Source organism: Bubalus bubalis, chromosome X (assembly GCF_019923935.1).
Source record: "Bubalus bubalis isolate 160015118507 breed Murrah chromosome X, NDDB_SH_1, whole genome shotgun sequence".
In the NCBI taxonomy this organism is placed as follows: Eukaryota; Metazoa; Chordata; class Mammalia; order Artiodactyla; family Bovidae; genus Bubalus; species Bubalus bubalis.
The window spans coordinates 90,404,212-90,427,408 of record NC_059181.1 but is presented as its reverse complement, the minus strand read 5'-3'; the positions used below and the strand labels follow the sequence as shown (position 1 = coordinate 90,427,408).

The 23,197-nt window shown below is 39.1% G+C and overlaps 1 protein-coding gene across 1 annotated transcript in view; it reads right to left on the bottom strand.

Annotated features, from left to right (window-relative positions):
- IL1RAPL2 (interleukin 1 receptor accessory protein like 2) overlaps positions 1-23,197 on the bottom strand; it is a 1,184,233-nt gene that overhangs the window by 496,826 nt on the left and 664,210 nt on the right. Inside the window, exons 4-5 of the mRNA XM_025277392.3 lie at positions 18,608-18,794; positions 2,559-2,712 (exon numbers count right to left, since the gene is read on the bottom strand). Of these exons, the coding sequence (XP_025133177.2) occupies positions 2,559-2,712; positions 18,608-18,794 (341 nt within the window). The remainder of the gene's footprint in view (positions 1-2,558; positions 2,713-18,607; positions 18,795-23,197) is intronic.

The window sequence follows — 23,197 nt, the reverse complement described above, 5'->3', positions numbered from 1 at the left end:
AAATCAAGAAACACCTGGAGTAACAGGCAAATTTGCCCTTGGTGTACAAAATGAAGCAGGGCAAAGGCTAACAGAGTTCTGCCAAGAGAACACGCTGATCATAGCAAAGACCCTCTTCCAACAACATAAGAGAAGATTCTACACATGGACATCACCAGATGGTCGACACCGAAATCTGATTATATTCTTTGCAGCCAAAGATGGAGAAGCTCTATACAGTCAGCAAAAACAAGACTGGGAGCTGACTGTGGCTCAGATCATGAACTCCTTATTGCCAAATTCAGACTGAAATTGAAGAAAGTGGAGAAAACCACTAGACCATTCAAGTATGACCTAAATAAAATCCCTTATGACTATACAGTGGAAGTGAGAAATAGATTTAAGGGACTAGATCTGATAGATAGAGTGCTTGATGAACTATGGATAGAGGTTTGTGACATTGTACAGGAAACAGGAATCAAGACCATCCCCAAGAAAAAGAAATACAAAAAAGCAAAATGGAGGTCTGAGGAGGCCTTACAAATAGCTGTGAAAAGAATAGAAGTGAAAAACAAAGGAGAAAAGGAAAGATATACCCATTTGCGTGCAGAGTTCCAAAGAATAGCAAGGAGGGATAAGAAAGCCTTTCTCAGCGATCAATGCAAAGAAATAGAGGAAAACAACAAAATGGGAAAGACTAGAGGTCTCGTCAAGAAAATTAGAGATACCAAGGGAAAATTTCATGCAAAGATGGGCACAATAAAGGACAGAAATGATAGGGACCTAACAGAAGCAATAGATATTAAGAAGAGGTGACAAGAATACACAGAAGAAACTTACAAAAAAGATCTTCATGACCCAGATAATCACGATGGTGTGATCACTCACCTAGAGCCAGACATCCTGGAATATGAAGTCAAGTGGGCCTTACTTGAGCATCACTATGAACAAAGTTAGTAGAGGTGATGGAATTCCAGTTGAGCTATTTCAAATCCTGAAATATGATGCTGTGAAAGTGCTGCACTCAATATGCCAGCAAATTTGGAAAACCCAGCAGTGGCCACAGGACTGGCAAATGTCAGTTTTCATTCCAATCCCAAAGAAAGGCAATCCTACAGAATGCTCAAACTACCGCACAATTGCACTCATCTCACATGCTAGTAAAGTAATGCTCAAAATTCTACAAGCCAGGCTTCAGCAATATGCAAACCGTGAAATTCCAGATGTTCAAGCTGGTTTTAGAAAAGGCAGAGGAACCAGAGATCAAATTGCCAACATCTGCTAGATCATGGAAAAAGCAAGAGAGTTCCAGAAAAACATCTATTTCTGCTTTATTGACTATGCCAAAGCCTTTGACTGTGTGGATCACAATAAACTGCGGAAAATTCTGAAAGAGATGAGAATACCAGACCACCTGACCTGCCTCTTGAGAAACCTGTATGCAGATCAGGAAGCAACAGTTAGAACTGGACATAGAACAACAGACTGCTTCCAAAATAGGAAAAGGAGTACATCAAGGCTGTATATTGTCACCCTGCTTATTTAACTTATATGCAGAGTACATCATGAGAAACGCTGGGCTGGAGGAAGCACAAGCTGGAATCAAGATTGCCAGGAGAAATATCAATAACCTCAGATATGCAGATGATACCACCCTTATGGTATAAAGTGAAGAAGAACTAAAGAGCCTCTTGATGAAAGTGAAAGAGAAGAGTGAAAAAGTTGGCTTAAAGCTCAACATTCAGTAAACTAAGATCATGACATCTGCTCCCATCACTTCATGGCAAATAGATGGGGAAACAGTGGAAACAGTGGCTGACTTTATTTTTCTGGGCTCCAAAATCACTGCAGATGGTAATTGCAGCCATGAAATTAAAGGATGCTTACTCCTTGGAAGGAAAGTTACGACCAACCTAGACAACATATTGAAAAGCGGAGACATAACTTTGTCAACAAAGGTCCATCTAGTCAAGGCTATGGTTTTTCCAGTAGTCATGCAGGGATGTGAGAGTTGGACTATAAAGAAAGCTGAGCACCGAAGAATTGATATTTTTGAACTGTGGTGTTGGAGAAGACTCTTGAGAGTCCCTTGGACTGCAAGGAGATCCAACCAGTCCATCCTAAAGGAGATCAGTCCTTGGTGTTCATTGGAAGGACTGATGTTGAAGCTGAAACTCCAATACTTTGTCCACCTGATGAGAAGAATTGACTCATTTGAGAAGACCCTGATGCTGGGAAAGACTGAGGGCAGGAGGAGAAGGGGACAGCAGAGGATGAGATGGTTGGATGGCATCACTGACTCAATGGACATGGGTTTTGGTGAACTTCGGGAGTTGGTGATGGACAGGGTGGCCTGCCGTGCTGCAGTTCCTGGGGTCGCAAAGAGTCACACACGACTGAGCGACTGAACTGATTCCACATAGAGCCTAGCACTACAACTTATTAATTGTGACCTTCACAACTATTTCATTTGTAGCTAAAGTCATATCAAGTTTACTCTTTGTTTGGAACCTTTTTCTTCCTGTACCAAATTATACTTAAAATCTCATTTGCTATGATTTGGTAAAACCAATGCTTACCTGTAACTTTCAATTCAGTTGTTCTTCTTACAAGTTTTCCTTCATACTTAAGCTCACAAGTGTAATTTCCCCCATCTTCTTCTTGAACCTCCTGGATTAGAAGAGCATTTCCTTTCTGTATTATGATGCTTCTCCACATTTTTGGCTTGCATTCCTGCCGAGAAAATGTTTTCAATTAAGTAAAAAAAAAAAATTATATTACTAAGTCTTAGTAGTCTCAGTTTAGTACTTATACTTTTTTATACTCTTCTCTTTAGTTTTCACAGTACATAGCTAAAGAGTTATGTCAATGACCAGAATACCTCACAAACGCATCATTTTATATCCAATTGAAACATCACAACTATCATTCTAAGTAACACTTTAAAGGCCTGATCCTAATAGCTGAAAGTCCTTAAAGACATACTGCAAAAACAGAAAAGCATACAAGATCTGCCAATGCAAAAGAGGTGGAGCAGTCACTAAATGGCATTTAGTGCCCTGGTTCTTTCTATATAACAGGGATATGTACTAAGAGTTCTAAGAGGACAGTGTTCACTTAGCAACATAATAGACAACAAGAGAGTCTTAGGCATTATTAAAAACTTCTAACTGGCTTTCACTGGCAGTGATTTCATTACTTCTTATAGTAAAAAACTAATAATAACATTCAAAAATCTCTCTCCTCATAGTTAAGAGATCTATTGTGGGGAAATTGAGGGTAGGGAAGGGGGTCAAGAAAATTAAGCTTGAGGAATTCTCTAGAAACATAGCTAGGTAAAATAAGGACACAGTTTGATGAAGTAAGGTGATGGAGAAATTATCCACTTACTTTCCGAGTTCAGTGATCTGTGACCAGAGAATAAGATTTGGTTTTTGAGGTCAATTCTTTTGCTCTCCTGATAAGAATGTGTTGCTACTGGAATTGGATTTACTAGAAATGAATTGCTAACACCTTTCCATAGACTGACAGAGATACAATAGCAGAGTATGTAAGAATATTCAAACAAGTGGCTTTGGCTTTTGATAATTTTCTTAGACTACTTTCTACATATTGTTCCAGTTTGTCTACCGCACATCTCAAATGTTCGACAAAAGTGGTGGTCACAAGTTATATAAAGATTGGTGAAGGTGTAGGGGACAGCTGTAAGTGGGTGAATTGAATTGAAAGTCAAGTATTTTATCATTTAAATACTGGATCAATCAGTTAAGGCAATTAAAAAATTGATCATGAGGCAGATGACTTGAATAATAGTTGCAGGCAGTTTCTACTTTCCCCCTGGTATATACAATATCTCTTCTACCTCTTCTTCTCCCCACCCTCACTCCTACCCTCTGCACATATATCCTAAATATTGATGCAAAAGTAAAATTGGTACTGACTCTCACTTCGCAGCACTGCTTTTGCATGAGTGTGTACACATGCTCATAAAATGATTTGGGAGAGTGAGTACCAATTTATTAGTTTTTACTGTAACAAAATTTTTTCTGTGATGATAGTTTGGACAACAAAACACAAAAACTGACACTTAAGTTCACAGGTGTAATATTTAAGAGATATACTTGCTTCGTGTCCAATACAACTACCCACACACATTGTCAGAGAGTAAATAAAAGTAATAGTATCTAGGGTGTCTAGATATAAAACTGCCTCACTCCCTAGGGTCTTTCCAAAGAACACTTAAGGGTCTGTCTGAAATTATATTATGTACCATTCTGGTGAGGTTTATCACCTATATGAGATTTGCTTCTGAGTTAAACCTTGGGATATAAGGTTTCTGGGAAAATGAGAAGAAAGACTGAATAGAAAGAAAAAAAAGAGTCCAGCTGCCACTACCGTCATACAGTAATAATCCACAATTATTTTCGCATTGCTTCCAACTCTGATAGCCTCAGATTTCTAAAGAATCATTCTGAAGGTCATTAAACAAAAATATTGTCCCTCTGGGAACTTTGATAGGAAAGGGAAATGAAAATGGAGCTGCTTCACTTTCACATAGCAGTAATAGGGGCAGGCAAATGAGTCCACACATTCATTTCATTCAAAGACAAATGGCTTCATTTTCTAATGTCATTTTTTGGGGAGAGTCCATGTGCAATTAGCTCTATTTTCATTTTCTCTGCATACTGCTTTGTTTTTCCCCCACGAATTAATATTTAAAGAATGTACAGGAATTACAAAATAACTCCTGATGAATAGCCTGGAATCTTCACATGTTCTTTGGGAGAGACACAGATAGTCCCAAATACTTTTCAAATTGTCATCTAGCCTTGTAAAGGATTCTTTGTACCCAATAGACTTTTTTTTTTTAAAAAAACCGTGGCATAGGGAAATGTTATCTTCAAGTCACCTCCAGCCTTCTGGGACAATGTAGTATACATGAAAAGGCAAAGTGGATTCAGAGCAAGATGGTTCTAGGTCAAAATCTAGGGTTCACCCAAGTTCTGAGATCTTGAAAAATTTGCTTAACTTCTGTAGGTCTCAGTTTTTTACTATGTGGGGATACTATACAGTACCATATGAGCAGCCAGAATCAAGAGGCTTAGAGTTTATTCATTACGCTCTTGTCAGGTGACACTATACTTAGTGGTCATCCAGCACAAAGAATGCTTTCCATCCCTAAAGATTTGCAATCCTGGATTATATCTCCTCCAAACCTCTGGCTCTGCTTCGTGAAAACTGGCGCTAATGGACTAATCAAGTAAAAACAAATCTTCACTAATTGATTAACCATTCCTCAGCAACATAATACTTTCACCCACTGACAATGTATAGCTCCTAACAGGCCACTATAAAACTAATCCTAGCAAGTAGGTAGAGAAACTATATTTTGTTCAGAAGAGCCTTATAGATGGTATCCTACACTGACCAACCCATCCTTCACAAAGTTATCTCATTGGCTCCTACCCAGGTGTAGATGCCTATATCAAACTTCAGAAGTCTTTCAGGTTTTTTACTCCATTCTTTGTAGCATCTCTTCCCGGAGACTGGCTGCTAGCTTACTGCTGTCGCTGCTTTTGTCTTGCCCCTAATATCCCCATCATCTCTTTCCTATTGGACAGACAACATTATCATACTTCACTCCCCCCAGACCTGTTTAGTTTTATTCTGACAACCTGGTGGGAGACAAAGTGTGGGCAGCATATAGATCAAGTCTCAAGATGGTTGTTTATCTGAGGCAAGGACAAAGAACCAGAGTTTGGAATGTGAACAGACCCCTAATATTGTTTTCAGTGTGTAATTCCTCTATTATTTAATGCCTTTGAGATCATCAAATTGAACTTCATCACTTGGAAGCTTTCATTGTTTGGCTGGAGGTCCCTAAGCTTAATCAACAGCTTCAGTTTGTGGCCCAGTTGCCTCTTCATAGAACAGTTTGCTATAGGACATCCTTGCTCAGTAAACATCAACCTTCAAAGTGAAGCTTTCTGGCACTTCCCTGGTGGTACAGTGGTTAAGAACCTGCCTTGCAACGAAGGGGACAGGAATACAGTCCCTGGTTGGGGAACTAAGATCCCACATGCCACAGAGCAACTAAGCCCACGCACCACAACTACTGAGCCCTTGCACCACAACCAGAGTCGGTACACCACAACAAAAGATCCTGCACAATGAATATCCTGCATGCTGCAATGAAGACCTGACACAGCCAAGTAAATAAATAATTGATATATGACAGAAATCAAACAAATATTATAAAGCAATCATCAATCAATTAAAAATAAATAAAGTTTAAAAAAGGAAAAAAATATAAGTCCCAGCTTCCTTCCATTCTTCCTAGCCTTTCCAAATGGCATATGTCACTTGCCAACAGTTGCTATATTGGGAGCCTATGATATTCAAAGAAACATCCATGGACCAAGCCCCTTGAAGTTGCCAGCCACATTTGGATCTTGGAGTTCCCATCCTGAAATATTCCCCACTACATTCACAGTCTGCTTCTGAGAGAGCATCATCACACCCACGGGTGTATTTCCATCAGCTTCATTTGTTAGGCATGGTTACTTCAGTTCTTTTTAGAGCACAGGACTCATTTCTCATGGTAAGAATACCAGGAAGAGTCATTTAAATATTTATTCCAATTCTGAAGTTCAGACACAAAGCATCTGTGCGACCATAAGGCAATCACATAAACACTGGTGCTCTTCAAATACCTAGCACCCATCCCCTCAGACCCAACTTCTCTCCTTTCCTCTGGAGACTGGAATATTCCACAGAGCCACCTAGGCTTCTGCCTAACAATTTGAAGGAAACCAGAACTTTCTTTACACATTAAAGATTGAAGAGGTATGAACACAATGGTGAACTGGGTATCAATTTTGCACTTGCACTCCAAATGCCTAGGATAACCCACTGCAGGGAGTCTTTCCCCTCCCTAGCTCTATTTCTCAAACTTCTATCTTCACAGTCCTAATGGTAAAGTTGGTACTTCCACAGTGGTTCAGTATAAATTCCATATTCAAATACTTGGGATGTAATCTCAAGTTATATGTTCTTGAGCGTGCTACTTAACCAATCTAAGTCTCAGCTGTTTCATCTATTTTTTAAAAAGTTGGTGATATATGGCAAAACCAATACAATATTGTAAAGCAATTAGCCTCCAATTAAAATAAATAAATTTATATTTTAAAAAGTTGGTGATAATAATATTTACTGCAGAGTCACTTCAGTTGTGTCCAACTCTGTGCGACCCCATAGACGGCAGCCCACCAGGCTCCCCCATCCCTGGGATTCTCAAGGCAAGAACACTGGAGTGCGTTGCCATTTCCTTCTCCAATGCATGAAAGTGAAAAGTGAAAGTGAAGTCGCTCAGTCGTGTCCGACTCTTAGCGACCCCATGGACTATAGCCCACCAGGCTCCTCCATCCATGGGATTTTCCAGGCAAGAGTACTGGAGTGTCTCCGAATAATATTTACTAAATAAGGGTAATTATTGGCATTAAATGAAGCAATGCATATAAATTCTCTAATATAGAGCATGTTAAATCACATGTTAAAAATCACGCAATAAATATTAGCCATAAAGAAGGCTGAGTGCCAAGAAATTGATGATTTTGAACTATGGTGCTGAAGAAGACTCTTGAGAGTCCCTTGGACTGCAAGGAGATCCAACCAGCCAATCATAAAGGAAATCAGTCCTGAATATTCATTTGAAGGCCTGATGCTGAAGCTGAAATTCCAATACTTAGGCCACCTGATACGAAGAGCTGACTCACTGGAAAAGACCCTGATGTTGGGAAAGATTGAAGGCAGGAGCAGGGGGGAACAACAGAGGAGGAGATGGTTAGATATCATCACTGACTCAGTGGACATGAACTTGAGCATACTCTGGGAGATACTGAAGGACAGAGAAGCCTGGCGTGCTGCAGTCCATGGAGGGGGTGGGGTAGGAGTCACAAAGAGTCAGACACAACTTAGTGACTGAACAACAACAAATTATTCTATTATTGTTATTACCCTCAGCATCCAGCTTTCAGATTACATACACATCTATCTGGATATGTTAATAAGTATTAGGAGTTAGTGTCATTCATATTTCTATAGGAGTCTGGAGTCCTTTCAAAAGACAATCCAAAGTGGTCATTCCAAAGAAAGAGTTGATTTACTGTTTCTTATCTGACATACAAAGGACTTGGAAGTTGTTGCTACTATCCTAACAACAAGAAAATAGCTGAACAACCTGAAACTCAATAACTTCTTTTATTTCCATCAGGTAACTGAGGTCACAGTAAAAGCCACTGTCCCAGAAACTGGAGAGACATGTGGATACAGAGAATAACAGTTCACTGGGAGCAGATGTAGCTTCAGGAGCTAGCAACAGGTAGGAACACTTAAAGAATAATTGACTAATTTATGTAGACTAAATGTGAACTAGCTTGAGAAATAAAAATCCATGGGCGCCCAATCTTGGAGGGTGACCCACACTTCGGTAAGTTTCACCTCAGGAGCCCCATCAGGTTCTCAGGGTGAAGATCAGAGAAAAATCTTGCTTCTGACAGAGGATGGGGAAAGTTAAACATTTTGAAATATACCCAAAGAGTCTGCCCAGGAAAGACCTGAATACAGTCTCCTCTAGCCTTTAAAGTGGGGGAAGAAATAGTCAGCTCCAGTCTTCTCTATCTTTCCTATATTACAGGAAAGAAGATGATAGCATAAGATGTAACATAAAAGTAATGGTAATACCAGAAAGAGAAGAAAGGGAGAAAGGAACAAAAGAATTATTTGAAGACATTCTACTGCTGAATTATCCAAGATTACACCAGACTGGGCATGAACAGAGAGGTTTGGTGTACAGGTAGCCTACTATAAGCACATGAGCTGAGTTTTGAACAACATACAAAAGGCAGGCAAGCCGGACATACTGGATAGAGGGGATAATGTATGTAGAAGCACTCAGATGTGAAAAAGCATGGAATGGCAAAAAATATGAATAGCTTTGATCTCTTGAGAATGGCACTGAGTAGTCTAAGCTCAGATACTTAAATTCCATTCTAAGATATTTGCACATTGTCAAGTTTCAAATTCTAGCTCCATAACTGTATAACCTATCACATAAGGCTGTTCTAAGAACTGAATTAGCTAATGAATAAACATGTGTGACAGATTGTAAGGCTCTGTAAATACTCAACAACAACAAAAAAAGTACTAACTTTTTAGTGTTTATAATGTCATTGGAGTGTTTTTAGTAGTGGCATACTATGATGGAATGTGCATTTCTAAAAGATCTTCTAATGGATATATAGAAGGTAGTCAGATTATTTAAGATACATTGCTTAAACAGCTTTAAATAACTTTGATCTGTTTTTATCTCTTGAATGTTATTAATGTCATTAAGGATATATAGGAAGACCCTTTTAAGCCTGGATTCTTATAACAATTTAGGAAAGATCAAGAGCAAACTCCTGTTAAATTAGATAAAAACAGGTCAAAAATTATAAAAGTTGACAAAAACATATCATTTTGATAAATCCAGACATTGTACAGTCAAAACTCAACCTTTAAAACCTTTATTCCTAATCACCAAAATACAGAAGCAAATGGTCATCCATGCATGAATGGTTAAACAGTGGTATATCTCTACAATGGAATATTGGACTCTTGCTCAGCAATAAAAGGAATGAACTATTGATATATACCACAACACAGAGTAATCTCAAATCTATTATACTAAGTGAATGAAGACAGGCACAGAAGGCTACATATCATATTATTTCATTTATATGACAATCTGGAAAAATACAAAACCATTGGAAGAGAAAACAGATATCTTTTTAGTGAAGACTGGGGCTGGGAGGAAAGTATCGAATACTAAAGGACATGGAGAAAATTGGAATGATAGAAATGTTCTCTATCTTTTTTATGGCATATATATTCATCAAAACACATCAAATTGCACAAGTAAAAGGATATAATTTACGTTGTGGGTTATAAAGAATAATGTGACTTTTAAAAAACCCTCAATCTTAAATTCCCAATTAGAGTTTGAGATGTCCTGGGTAATTTTGTTTCCACCATCCTATGTAACATTTCCCTTTCTATAGTAGCAGCAAATATCAAATAAGGATCTTGGCCATTAGATTTTTAAAACATGTCTGAGATATATGGCTGCTGCTGCTACTGCTAAGTCGCTTCAGTCGTGTCCAACTCTGTGCGATCCCATAGACAGAAGCCCACCAGGCTCCCCCGTCCCTGGGATTCTCTAGGCAAGAACACTGGAGTGGGTTGCCATTTCCTTCTCCAATGCGTGAAAGGGAAAAGTGAAAGTGAAGTCACTCAGTCGTGTCTGACTCTTAGCGACCGCATGGACTGCAGCCTACCAGGCTCCACCATCCATGGGATTTTCCAGGCAAGAGTACTGGAGTGGGGTGCCATTGCCTTCTCCAGAGATATATGGCAGACATTATTAAATCTAGTTTACATGGGTGGAAATAGAGGCCTCAGGGCATCCAATTACTCATCCACATTAATGGTATAATAATGACCAGAATCCAGGTCTCCAGACTCAAATATTGATGCTTTTTACATATATCAAATACCCATTCCTCAACAACAATCCATATTTTTTTTATAATTTGCACATAATAAATAACCATTTTCCCATGACTAATACCATACATAAAAATAAAAACAAGGATGAATGGGTCTTAAACCTTGTGTCACTTACTGTGGTTCTAGGGGACACAAAACTGAAGCCTTCCTGGTATTCCTAGCTTATTCTTTCTGGATAAAAGTATCTTTGAAAATTCTAGTCAAATAGATTAAGATTTTAAGGATGCAATATAATTTTCTGGTTACAAAATAAGGCATATATTAATATTACATTTTTAAAAGGAATTCAAAATCCCCAAGAATTTTGCTAAGCCATTTTTTTAGCAAAAAATGTGTTGGTCAATTGGGCTGTGGTATTTTGAGGTCTCCAAAGACCACCTTTCTCCCTCTTTAAGAAAATTGTCAGGATTTTCTGGGAGACAAGATAATGGAGTAAAAAGACTTGAGTTCACTGCCTCTCACAAAACAACAAAATCACAACTTACTGCTGAATAACCATTGACAAAAAAGACTAGAACTTATCAAAAAGCATATTCTATTAATATATCCAAAGACAAATAAGCCACAATGAGATGATAGGAGGGGCAGTTTTGTGAAATAATCAAATCCCATAACTGCCAAGTGGGTGACCTACAAACTAGAAAATAATTATATGGCAGAGGTTCACTCACAGGAGTGAAAGTTCTGAGCCCCATGTCAGTTTCCCTAGTCTAGAGGTCTGGTGTCAGGAGAAAGAGCCCCCAGAGCATTTGGCTTTGAAGGCCAGTGGGGCTTGAGTACAGGAGCTCTATAGGACTGAGGGAAACAGATATTCCATTATTGGAGGGTGCACACAAGGTTTTACATGCATAGGGAACCAGGGCAAAGCAGTGACTTCATAGGAGCCTGAGCCAGACCTACCCGTGTGTTTTAGAAGGTCTCCTGGGGTAGCTTCCCTGGTGGCTCAGACAGTAAAGCATCTGCCTGCAATGCGGGAGACCCAGGTTTGATTCCTGGGTCAGGAAGATCCCCTGGAGAAGGAAATGGCAATCCACTCCAGTACTCTTGCCTGGAAAATCCCATGGACAGAGGAGCCTGGTAGGCTGCAGTCCACGGGGTCACTAAGAGTTGGACACGACTGAGCAACTTCACTTTCACTTTTCACTTTCATGCACTGGAGAAGGAAATGGCAACGCACTCCAGTGTTCTTGCCTGGAGAATCCCAGGGATGGCGGGGCCTGGTGGGCTGCCGTCTATGGGGTCACACAGAGTCGGACATGACTAAGCAACTTCACTTCACTTCACTGGGGTAGCAGAGGTCAGCTGTGACCCACTGCAGGGACAATGACACTGGTGCACAGGCCCCAGGGAATGTTCATCAGTATGAGCTCTCCCAGAGGTCACCCAGAGGGCACCAAGATCTGGCCCTACCAAGCAGCCTGCAGGTTCCATTGCTGGGATGCCTCAGGCCAAACAACCAACAGGGTAGGAACAGAGCCACATCTATTAACAGACAGGTTGCTTAAAGTCATCATGAGCTCACAGCCACCTCCAGACATGTCCCTTGACACAGCCCGGCCCACCAGGGACAAGACCTAACTCTATCCACCAGCGAGCAGGCACCAGTTCCTCCCACCAGGAAGACTGCACACACACACACACACACACACACACACAGAAGAACAACTAAGAGAAGTGAAGATATGCTATCGGCCTGAAAAGGAATTCAGAATAGAGATCTTGGAAAAAGAATGAAGGCACAAACCAAGATACAAGCCATGTTTAACAAAGAAGTAGAAGACTTAAAGAATAAATAAACAGATATGAACAATACAATAACTGAAATGAAAAATAAACTAGAATGAATCACTAGAAGAATAACTGAAGCAGAAGAACAAATAAGTGAACTGGAAGACAGATTGGTGAAAATCACTGCCATGAAAAGGAATAAAGAAAAAGGAGTGAAAATACAAGAGGAGAGTCTAAGAGACTCATGGAACACCATCAAACACAGCAACATGAGCATTATAGGGGTCCCAGAAGGAGAAGAGAGGGAAAAGGTCTAAGAAAATGTTTGAAGAGGTAGTAGCCAAAAGCATCCCTAATACGGCTAAGGAAACACTCAAGTCCAGGAAAAACAGACAGTCTCATATAGGACAAATCCAAGGAAGAACATGCTGAGACACATATTAATCAAACTGACTAAACTTAAAGAGAAAATATTAAAGGCAACAAAGAAAAAGCAACAAATAATATACAAGGAAATGCCCATAAGGTTATCAGCTGATTTTTCAGGGGAAACTTAAATGAACATATTTAGAAAATAGAAACAGACTCACAGGCTATGAAAACAAACTCATGATTACGAAAAGGGAAAGGTAGGATGAGGCATTAATTAGGAATTTGGGATTAACATACACACATCATTATATATAAAATGGATAATCAACAGTGACCTACTGTATAGCATAGTGAACTCTAATTAACATTCTGCAACAACTTATATGGAAAAAATTTGAAAATGAATTGATACGTATAATGAAAAAATAATGGATATGTGTATGTATAACCAAATCACTTTGCTGTACACTTGAAACTAACACAACTTTATAAATCAACTATACTGAAATACAAGATAAAATTAAAATAAAAAATGAAACTTCGTATTATCCAACTTAGCATCAAGAAAAAAGGAAAATTATCAGAATGTATGGCAAGATAAGTGGTAAAGATGGTGCTAGTGGTAAAGAACTCGCCTGCCAATGTAGGAGAGATAAGGGACATGGGTTTGATCCCTGGGTCAGGAAGATCCCCTGGAGGAGGGCATGACAACCTATTCCAGTATTCTTGCCTGGAGAATCTGATGGATAGAGGAGCCTGGTGGGCTACAGTCCATAGGATCACAAAGAGTCTGAAGCAACTGAGAACACACATATATTTGTAATGAGCTATTATTCCTCCTCCACACTCATGTAATGAAATGTTATTATACACTAAATTTTCATATATACATAATTTATTTTCTGGATTCTCTATTCAACTGATCTATTTATCATTTTTAAACTTATTATTTTAATTGATATTGTTTTGTAGTAATTTCAATATCAGTTAGAATAAGTCTTATCTCATTAATGATTTTTTTCTGAAATTTCATTTGCAAGCTGATACATTCATACATAAATATGAATTTTATGTTTATGTTGTGTAATTTTTAAAAAATTCATATTTTAGCAAATGGGATTCATTATTTATATGATATTGGGAATAACTGATCTTTTTTTTGAGATCTTCCAATGCAGAAACATGCTCTGCCTTTCCATTGATTTAGAAAATATTTTATGTCCTTTAACAAAATTATAGTTTTATATAGGTTTCCTCCCATAATTGTTAAAGGTATTCCAAAATGCTTCATAGATTTTTTTATTGTTATAAATGGGATGATTTTCATTTTTTTCTTTACATATCTAATTGATTATTACTGACAAAATAAAAATCATTAAATATTTTGTATGTTTTTATTAAGCTACCTTATTAAATGATCTCACTGATTCTATTTTTTATTGTTTAGTCTCTTGGGTTTTCTTGGTATACTGTTATACAATCTGAAAAATAAGATTATTTTGTCTCTTCTTTTCCAATATTTATATAAATCATTTAATTTTCTTACAGCATCAGCTGCTGCTGCTGCTAAATCACTTCATTCGTATCCGACTCTGTGCGACCCCACGGACTGCAGCCTACCAGGCTCCTCCGTCCCTGGGATTCTCCAGGCAAGAACACTGGAGTGGGTTGCCATTTCCTTCTCCAATGCATGAGAGTGAAAAGTGAAAGTGAAGTCGCTCAGTCATGTCCTACTCTTAGCGACCCCATGGACCGCAGCCTACCAGGTTCCTCCATCCACAGGAGTTTCCAGGCAAGAGTACTGGAGTGGGGTGCCATTGCCTTCTCTTATGGCATCAGCTAGAACCTCCAAAATAATGTCGAACACTAGTACTGATAGAGATCATTCCTATCCTGTATGTCATGAATGGAAGGATATGTTTACAAGGATGTTTTTAAATACTGTGACTATTTAAAAAAAACGAGGAAAAAAAATGAATATACATCTGAAAAATGGTTGAATAAGCCAAGTTTATATCTTGCCTATGAACTATGATGCAGCTATTAAAAATCAATTAGATATCAACATGCACATAGTAGGTACCCAATAAATATATAATAAATGAATGAATGAATTTACACTGACCGATCTATGATGCCCTTATCCACTCCATTTATAACCAATGGCAAACATCTGAAATTAAGATAATTGTGGCAAGGAAAAGGATTCAAACTTTGACCACATTAACATCAGCCTTTTATCAACTGAGGAAACTAATTACATAGATGTGTGTTTTACCCCAAGGTATGTATTTGTATTTTCATCACTAATGTCCTACTAAGGTTAAGGAATTCTTTTGTTTAGAGATGGGATAAAGGGACTCTACACTCTTGTGTCAAGTGTTCTCAGTGAATAATTAGGTTGTTCTAGTGTTCTTCTTAGCTCAATAAAGAAAATAATCTTTACCTCTCATTTCAAAAATATTTCTAAAAGCACTGACATCATTGTATGTTCTGTTCTAATATCTAAGCCCATTCATAGCATCAAGAGGAAGTGCTAAAAGTGTAGCATCTCTTCTCGCTTCTTTTTGCTAACTAAAAGAGTTCAGATAAAGGACTTTCGACCCCTAACACGTGTCTCTTTACATTCCAAGGACAACCAGGATAGATTTACTCACTCATCTTTATGAACACGCCCCACTAGCAAACGAGCCATCTCTACCTTCCTGTCCAGCTGTGACTAGGCACAGGCATGGAAGAATAGTCCTCAAAGGCCTGCCATAACAGGATGGTTGGAAAAGAAATAAGTTTAAATATTACATATATATTTGAAACACATATACTTTGCACTGTCAAAACACTGGAGATAATACATTGTACATTTCTAACCTTGTATATGCATCAGAATTAACTCTGGAAAAGGGTGTCATCCTCTTTTCATTGCTGTGATCAGAGCAAAATCACTTCATGTTCAGTCTGGTAGGAAATGTAGAGATTGCAAAGCAAGCAAGGCAGATTATCGAATTATTGGCTAAAAAGGAAATGTTTTTCCAATACAATACATTTTTTCAAGGATTTACTTGAAACCCTGTGTGAAAAGTGGGGTTAAAAACACCACTGGGAGCTCCAGAGGCTCTGTAACTTTTTATTTTAATTTTTCATCCTAACCCATTTGTATAGTGGGTGAGTGGAAGGGTCCAGGAGCCAAACTGCAAGTCACAAACTGCTGTGTGAGTTTTGTAAAGTAATTTAACTTGTCTAATCTCCAGTCACTTATTTTGTAAAATGGGGATAAATCATAATATCTACTTAGGACAGCAGAGATTGAGAATATAGAAACTGAATTAATCCATGTAAAACACTTAGAATATGCCATATAGTGAGTAGTTAATAAATGTTACTCATAATTATGATTATTATCAATTATAAAAAGGTTATAGAAATATTAAATGTTATTATCCAGACAGAAGTGGAAAAACCCTTTGCCTCACCATCATTAGTCCATTTCTAAGAAAGAGTAAGGGTTAGCTCTTCCCAGGGGAAAAAAACTGCTTTGATATACAATGACAATGGTGATGTCTAGAGATGTGAGGAAGGGAATAAAGAATTTAGTGGAAAGATAAAAGATGTGATAGAATGAACATTATAAGAGAAAACTCCTGACCTGGATTTTACTCATATTTGCTAACTCTTGAGCTAGTCTACCTCCCTTTCTGAACCATAAAATTGAAATAAAACCTTTTTTCTCTGTCTTATAAAAGTACCTGCAATTGAGACTGGGTTTAGCTCTAAGCCTATTGCAGGAGAGGGTAGTGATTAATAGAATGGACTCTGGAATCACCCTGCCTTGACTATAAAATGAGGATTTGTTAGTTTAGTAGCTTTGAGAAAGTCTCAACATTCCTCTAATACTCAGTTTTTTTCTACTAGATGAAGATAATAGTGCCCACCACACAAAGATGAATGAGATTTAATTGAGATAACATACGGACCAACCTTACTGCAGTGAATGGCACATAGTAAGTGATTAAGAAATACTGAAAAGGCTGATGAGAGCATGAAGGGTCCCACTAAATATGGATATTCTATATTTATGCTTAATGAGCATCATGTTCCTTTTTATCTGGTAGAATATTCAGGAAAAAATGGAGAATGACTATTCACAAAGAGACCTGAGGTTCTATTTCAGGACATGCTGTTGTCATCGCTTGATAAGTTCCCCCAGGTATGAAGATGGTAGGAGTGTGTGTGTGTGTGTGTGTGTGTTCAGTCATATCTGACTCTTTGCAACCCCATGGACTGTAGCCCTCACCAGGCTGCTCTGTCCACAGATTTCCCAAGCAAGAATACAGACTTCTAGATGTAAAAGCTCATGACAGTTGTAGGAGCTAGGGTTTAGGCTTTCCTGGGAACTGAGTCTGTCAGATCCTATAGAAACAACGTGCACCATCAATGTGTGTTTGGTTGCAATAATGGGCATAATTCCTTTGCTGAAAATTTTTCTGGTCACCTCTAGCCAGCCAGCCAGTGCGTGCCCAGTCAAATCTGCCTCTCTGTGACCCCATGGACTGTAGCCTGCCAGGTTCCTCTCTCCATAGAATTTTCCAGGCAAGAATACTGGAGTAGGTTGCCATTTCCTACTCTAGGGGGTTTTCCTGTTCTAGGGGTTTCCCCAACCCAGGGATTGAACCTGCATCTCTTGTGTCTCCTGCACTGGCAGGAAGATTCTTTACCATGAATCACCTTGGAAGTCCTGGTCACCTCTGGCCATGATACAAAACTGCACCATGTGTCAACCAGTGTGGCTCAGAGGTGGCAGCGGTTGATCAGTCTCTTTTAAGAACCATGGCACCCCAGGTTCCCAGCCAGAATATCATAGTTGGAATACTATGTGTTTATTTCTCTGCTTCCTCCCCTCAATCCATGCTCTGCCCTTATCTGACCTATTCTACGCTCAGAGAAGCTGAAGACTATTTGATTCTATTCCCAGGTTTGCCCTCTGAATTCTGTTTGAATTCTCATGATGACAGGGGAGACACTAGCAGGAAACCAGAAGGTGGGAGTTAAGAGGAGTTAGGGTTTCCATCCTGTCTACTCCCTCTCTGTTTTCCACAGTTCATATGTTCCTCTAAGGCCACAACCCTGGAAAACCTGCTCTGCTCTTTCCAGGTTCCATGGACCCAGCTCTTTCCCCTTGCCAGGCCTAGGAGGGGTAATTCACAGCTTCTTCCCTTTTTGTTTCCCTTAACCCTAACCACATCTCTGTAAATAGTTCCTTCATTCAACACTCATCTGTGCAGTTTTTGATTGTGATTTATTTACAGATCCCCATATTTCCAGTATTCACAAATCCTGCACTGGGCCCATTTCTCTCCTCTGCCCTGATTTCAGTGGCTTTCACAATATAGACCATGATAACAATTGCTACTTTTTGTAAGCACTATTATTTGTAATGATGGACCTTTGTCCTAACAGTAATATTTCTATGTCCCTCAAATACTTTCTTTCACGTGTTGCTTAAATTTTCACTCTTCTTCCTGCTTGCTCTCATGAGTTGGGGTTGAGGGCTATTTTCCTCATTTCTAGTCTTTGGAAAAGGAAATGGCAACCCACTCCAGTGTTCTTGCCTGGAGAATCCCAGGGACAGGGGAGCCTGGTGGGCTGCCGTCTCTGGGGTCGCACAGAGTCAGACACAACTGAAGCAACTTAGCAGATTAGCAGCAGTCTTTGGAGAAGCTGGGATTGCTTCTGACACCTGCTGATGGACGTACGTGAAAACCAGAAATATATAGGAATCATAGCTCTGAATTATTTAGTTGTGGGTCTTCTGATACTTCTCAGTGAAATATCTAATACCAAAAACTCAAAATAAAATCTTTCCCTTTTTCTCTCCCCAATCCAGCTATCGACATAAGGTAAAGAATGCATCATGCTGAATTACCTTGTACCACACAACATCAGGCTCCTGATCAGATTTTTTAAAGTCATCCATGTCTGGACAGGAGATCTCCTTTCTTTTAGTGACCTCAGATTTTTCCAAATAGCGGATCCTGCTATTATAGCACAGACCTGATTCATTCTCTGCAACAGTCAAGGACATTGACACCTTCATGCAATATGTTGAGTTTCTGTAGGAATAGAGAAAAAGCAAAATGACTTTATTGGGTGTTTACAACTATGTTTGTACTGTATATATTTCGAGAGTATTGACTTTTCCATTTAGTACCTTGCATAGAAATCAGAAAAAAACATGGAAACAACACAGGAAAAGTTTTCTACTTCAACTGACAGGAAGATATAAAACAAAATGCTATCTGTGACCATGAAACAGCTACATAGCTATCAGTACATAGAGCAGATATACCCAACTTCTGAAATGTAAGTCAGACTTCTTTTCTAGTGTTAAATATTGCTATGCTGACAATCTGATAGTAAAAATACATGAGAGTGTCTACAAAATTGAGATGCAGATGTAGACAATGGACTTGTAGACACAGCAGGGGAAGGGGAAGGTGGGACGAATTGAGAGAGTAGCACTGACATATATATACTACCAGGTATATATATATGTATAAAATAAATAGCTAATGGGAATAGCTAATGGGAAGCTACTATACAACACAGGGAGCCTAGCCTGGCACTCCCACCTCTAGAGAGGTGGGAGAGGTGTAGGGAGGGAGGCTCAAGAGGGAGGAGATAGATCATGACTGATTCAAGCTGTTGTATGGCAGAAACACAACATTGTAAAGCAATTATCCTCCAATTAAAAAATAATTTTAAAAAACATGTGTACACCCGTGGCAGATTCATGTTGATGTATGGCAAAACTAATACAATATTGTAAAGTAATTAGCCTCCAATTAAAATAAATTTATATTAAAAAAAAAAGAAAGTCTATAACTAGGGCTATAGTCATTTCTAGTTTGCTCTTATGACCAGTACCTTAACACGTATTCTAAGGATTGTGAATTTTGCAATTGTTTTCTAAGCTACTAACATTTTCTTTTACAGGATACATACCAAAAGCCAGAACAACATACAGGAGATACCTGTTAACTCACATAGCTTTTTAAGTTGTTTACTGAGATATGGCAAGGGTCAAATTCTGGGCACTTAAGAGAACAAATCCAAGTAGAGTGGATTAATTTTATCCACCAAAATTAGAATTATAAAGGAATTTCAACATTGAATTTTGCCATAAGGCCACTTTAGAAGTTGGCCATTGATTAACTCATAACACAAGGGTATTTATGGAATTCAATTCTGCCTTCATTTCCCCATGTATAACTTTTACTTAACCTACTCTACCTGAATTCCAGAAGATATCAACCGTACAAAAGAAAACTGGAAAGGACGAGGACGAGATCAGAAGCAGCCTGGTAAGATTTAGCAGGAGATAAACTGTAAATTTCTTGGTGTGACGTTTCAGAATCATATCTATTCTAAACATCAAAGGATACCTTCTGTTAAAAAACACAAAGTGCCAGGGTTACTTCAAAACCGAGTGCTTCTACAACTAAGTCATAACAATCCTGATAAATGGTATTCACATGCCAACCAATAATGTTAAGATGGCCTCACAATTGTTACTATTTGTACTGCTTAGTACTCATTGAAATTTCACAATATGTCAGACACCGAACAAAACACAGGAGTGCAGATGGCAGCTGCCCATTGGGTTTACAAACTAACTTAAACAAAATGACTGCTACTTGGATTTCTAGGGAAGTTAATTACAGGCAGGGACTCAAGCTGGATTTAGAAAAGGCAGAGGAACCAGAGATCAAATTGCCAATATCCACTGGATCATTGAAAAAGCAAGAGAGTTCCAGAAAAACATCTGCTTTATTGACTATGCCAAAGCCTTTGACTGTGTGGATCACAACAAACTGGAAAATTCTTAAAGAGATGGGAATAACAGGTCACCTGACCTGCCTCCTGAGGAATCTGTAAGAAGGTCAAGAAGCAACAGTTAGACTGGACATGGAGCAACAGACTGGTTCCAAATTAGGAAAAGAATACATCAAGGCTGTATATTGTCACCCTGTTTATTTAACTTATATGCAGAGTACCTCATGAGAAATGCTGGGCTGGATGAAGCACAAGTTGGAATCAAGATTGCTGGGAGAAATATCAATAACCTCAGATATGCAGATGACACCACCCTTATGGCAGAAAGTGAAGAAGAACTAAAGAGCCTCTTGATGAAAGTGAAAGAGGAGAGTGAAAAAGTTGTCTTAAAACTAAACATTCAGAAAACTAAGATCACGGCAACTGGTCCCATCACTTCCTGGCAAATAGATAGGGAAATGATGCAAACAGTGAGTGACTTTATTTTGGGGGGCTCCAAAATCACTATGGATGGTGACTGCAGCCATGAAATTAAAAGGCGCTTGATCCTTGGAAGAAAAGCTATGACCAAGCTAGACAGCATATTAGGAGAAGGCAATGGCACCCCACTCCAGTACTCTTGCCTGGAAAATCCCATGGACGGAGGAGCCTGGTAGGCTGCAGTCCATGGGGTCGCTAAGAGTAGGGCACAACTAAGCAACTTCACTTTCACTTTTCACTTTCATGCACTGGAGAAGGAAATGCCAACCCACTCCAGTGTTCTTGCCTGGAGAATCCCAGGGACAGGGGAGACTGGTGGGCTGCCGTCTCTGGGGTTGCACAGAGTCAGACACGACTGAAGTGACTTAGCAGCAGCAGCAGACAGCATATTAAAAAGCAGACAATTTGGATATTTGGCAAAACTAACACAATTATGTAAAGTTTAAAAATAAAATAAAATTTAAAAAAATAAATAAAAAGCAGACATTACTTTGCCAGCAAAGGTCTATCTAGTCAAAGCTATGGTTTTTCCAGTAGTCATGTATGGATGTGAGAGTTGGACCCTAAAAAAAGCTGAGCACCAAAGAATTGATGCTTTTGAATTGTGGTGTTGGAGAAGACTCTTGAGAGTCCCTTGGACTGCAAGGAGATCCAACCAGTCCGTCCTAAAGGAAATCAGTCCTGAACATTCATTGGAAGGGCTGAGGCTGAAGCTTAAACTCCAATACTTTGGCCACCTGATGCGAAGAATTGACTCATTTGAAAAGACCCTGATGCTGGGAAAGATTGAAGGTGGGAGGAGAAGGGGATGACAGAGAATGAGATGGTTGGATGGCATTACCAACTCTATGGACATGAGTTTGAGCAAGCTCCAGGAGTTGGTGATAGACAGGGAAGCTTGGCATGCTTTAGTCCATGGGGTCGCAAGGAGGCAGACACGACTGAGTGACTGAACTGAACTGAACTTTGACTATGTGATACCTGTGTCATCTGAAGATTCTATCAAAGCATTCCCATTCTGATGTTCAGCTGTAAACCCATTATACAATGTCAATTGTCAGCTACTGTCTTTCTCTCTTCCTCAGTGTAGGTTCTTAGAACCAAAAGGGTAAAACATAGGCCAATATAAATGTAAGAACATTTAATCCTGAGATGATTGACAGCTTCTTTAATAGACATGAAGTTAGAGCCAACAGAATTTTTCTTTTCTAAAGTCTCAGCCATAGGGTAAAATTTGGCTCTTCTTGACTCCATTTTCAGTCAGTCAGTTCAGTTCAGTTCAGTTCAGTTGCTCAGTCGTGTCCGACTCTTTGCGACCCCATGAATCACAGCACGCCAGGCCTCCCTGCCCATCACCATTTCAGTACTGCAGTGCTAAACATGCCTGTGGCTCCTTGCTTTCTTTAACACCCTACATAACGTGGCCTATCATAACATTCTCTACTTCACCCAATTAGGGTGCAGTCACGATGGCATTTCTCTGTTTGTTGAATATCCTAAGCTTATTTGAACCACAGATTTTTATACTTGCCCTTCTCTTTAATTTTCTATCATGTGCTTTTTTGTTAAGTGTAAGCAACCTGGTTGCTCTTGTTCATCACTCTATTCCTGGGATCTAAGTTAATAGATAGAAGTACTGAGCAAATGTTAGTTGATTAAATGTGTGGGGATCAAAAGGCATGTATTCAAGAGACACATTCTCTCTGCTCTACTTTGGCATAAACCTCATGGTACTAAGGGGGTTCCCAGGTGGCTTAGTGGTAAAGATTCCATCTGCCAACGCAAGAGATGCAGGAGACTCAGCTTCGATCTCTGGGTTGGGAAGATCCCCTGGAGGAGGAAATGGCAACCCACTCCAGTATTTTTGCCTGGATAATCCCACCGACAGAGGAGCTTGGCAGGCTACAGTCCATAGGGTCTCAAAGAGTTGGACATGACTTGGTACACATAGACATACACTTATGGTACTAAACCTCTATTCCCATTCTACAGATTCATGTATATGGCTGGTCAAATATCCTATTCCCTGTTTAAATATGACTCAGGATAATTTTGCAGATATTATTGTATCACCAGGGTAAGGATTAGCCAAGTTTTGTGTATCAGAATACCAGTAAAGAAAAAAAAATATAATGGTTGTATCTTGGAGACGGGGAGGATTAGGGTAGGTATAGGGAATGCAAGGAAGATAAATGGTCAC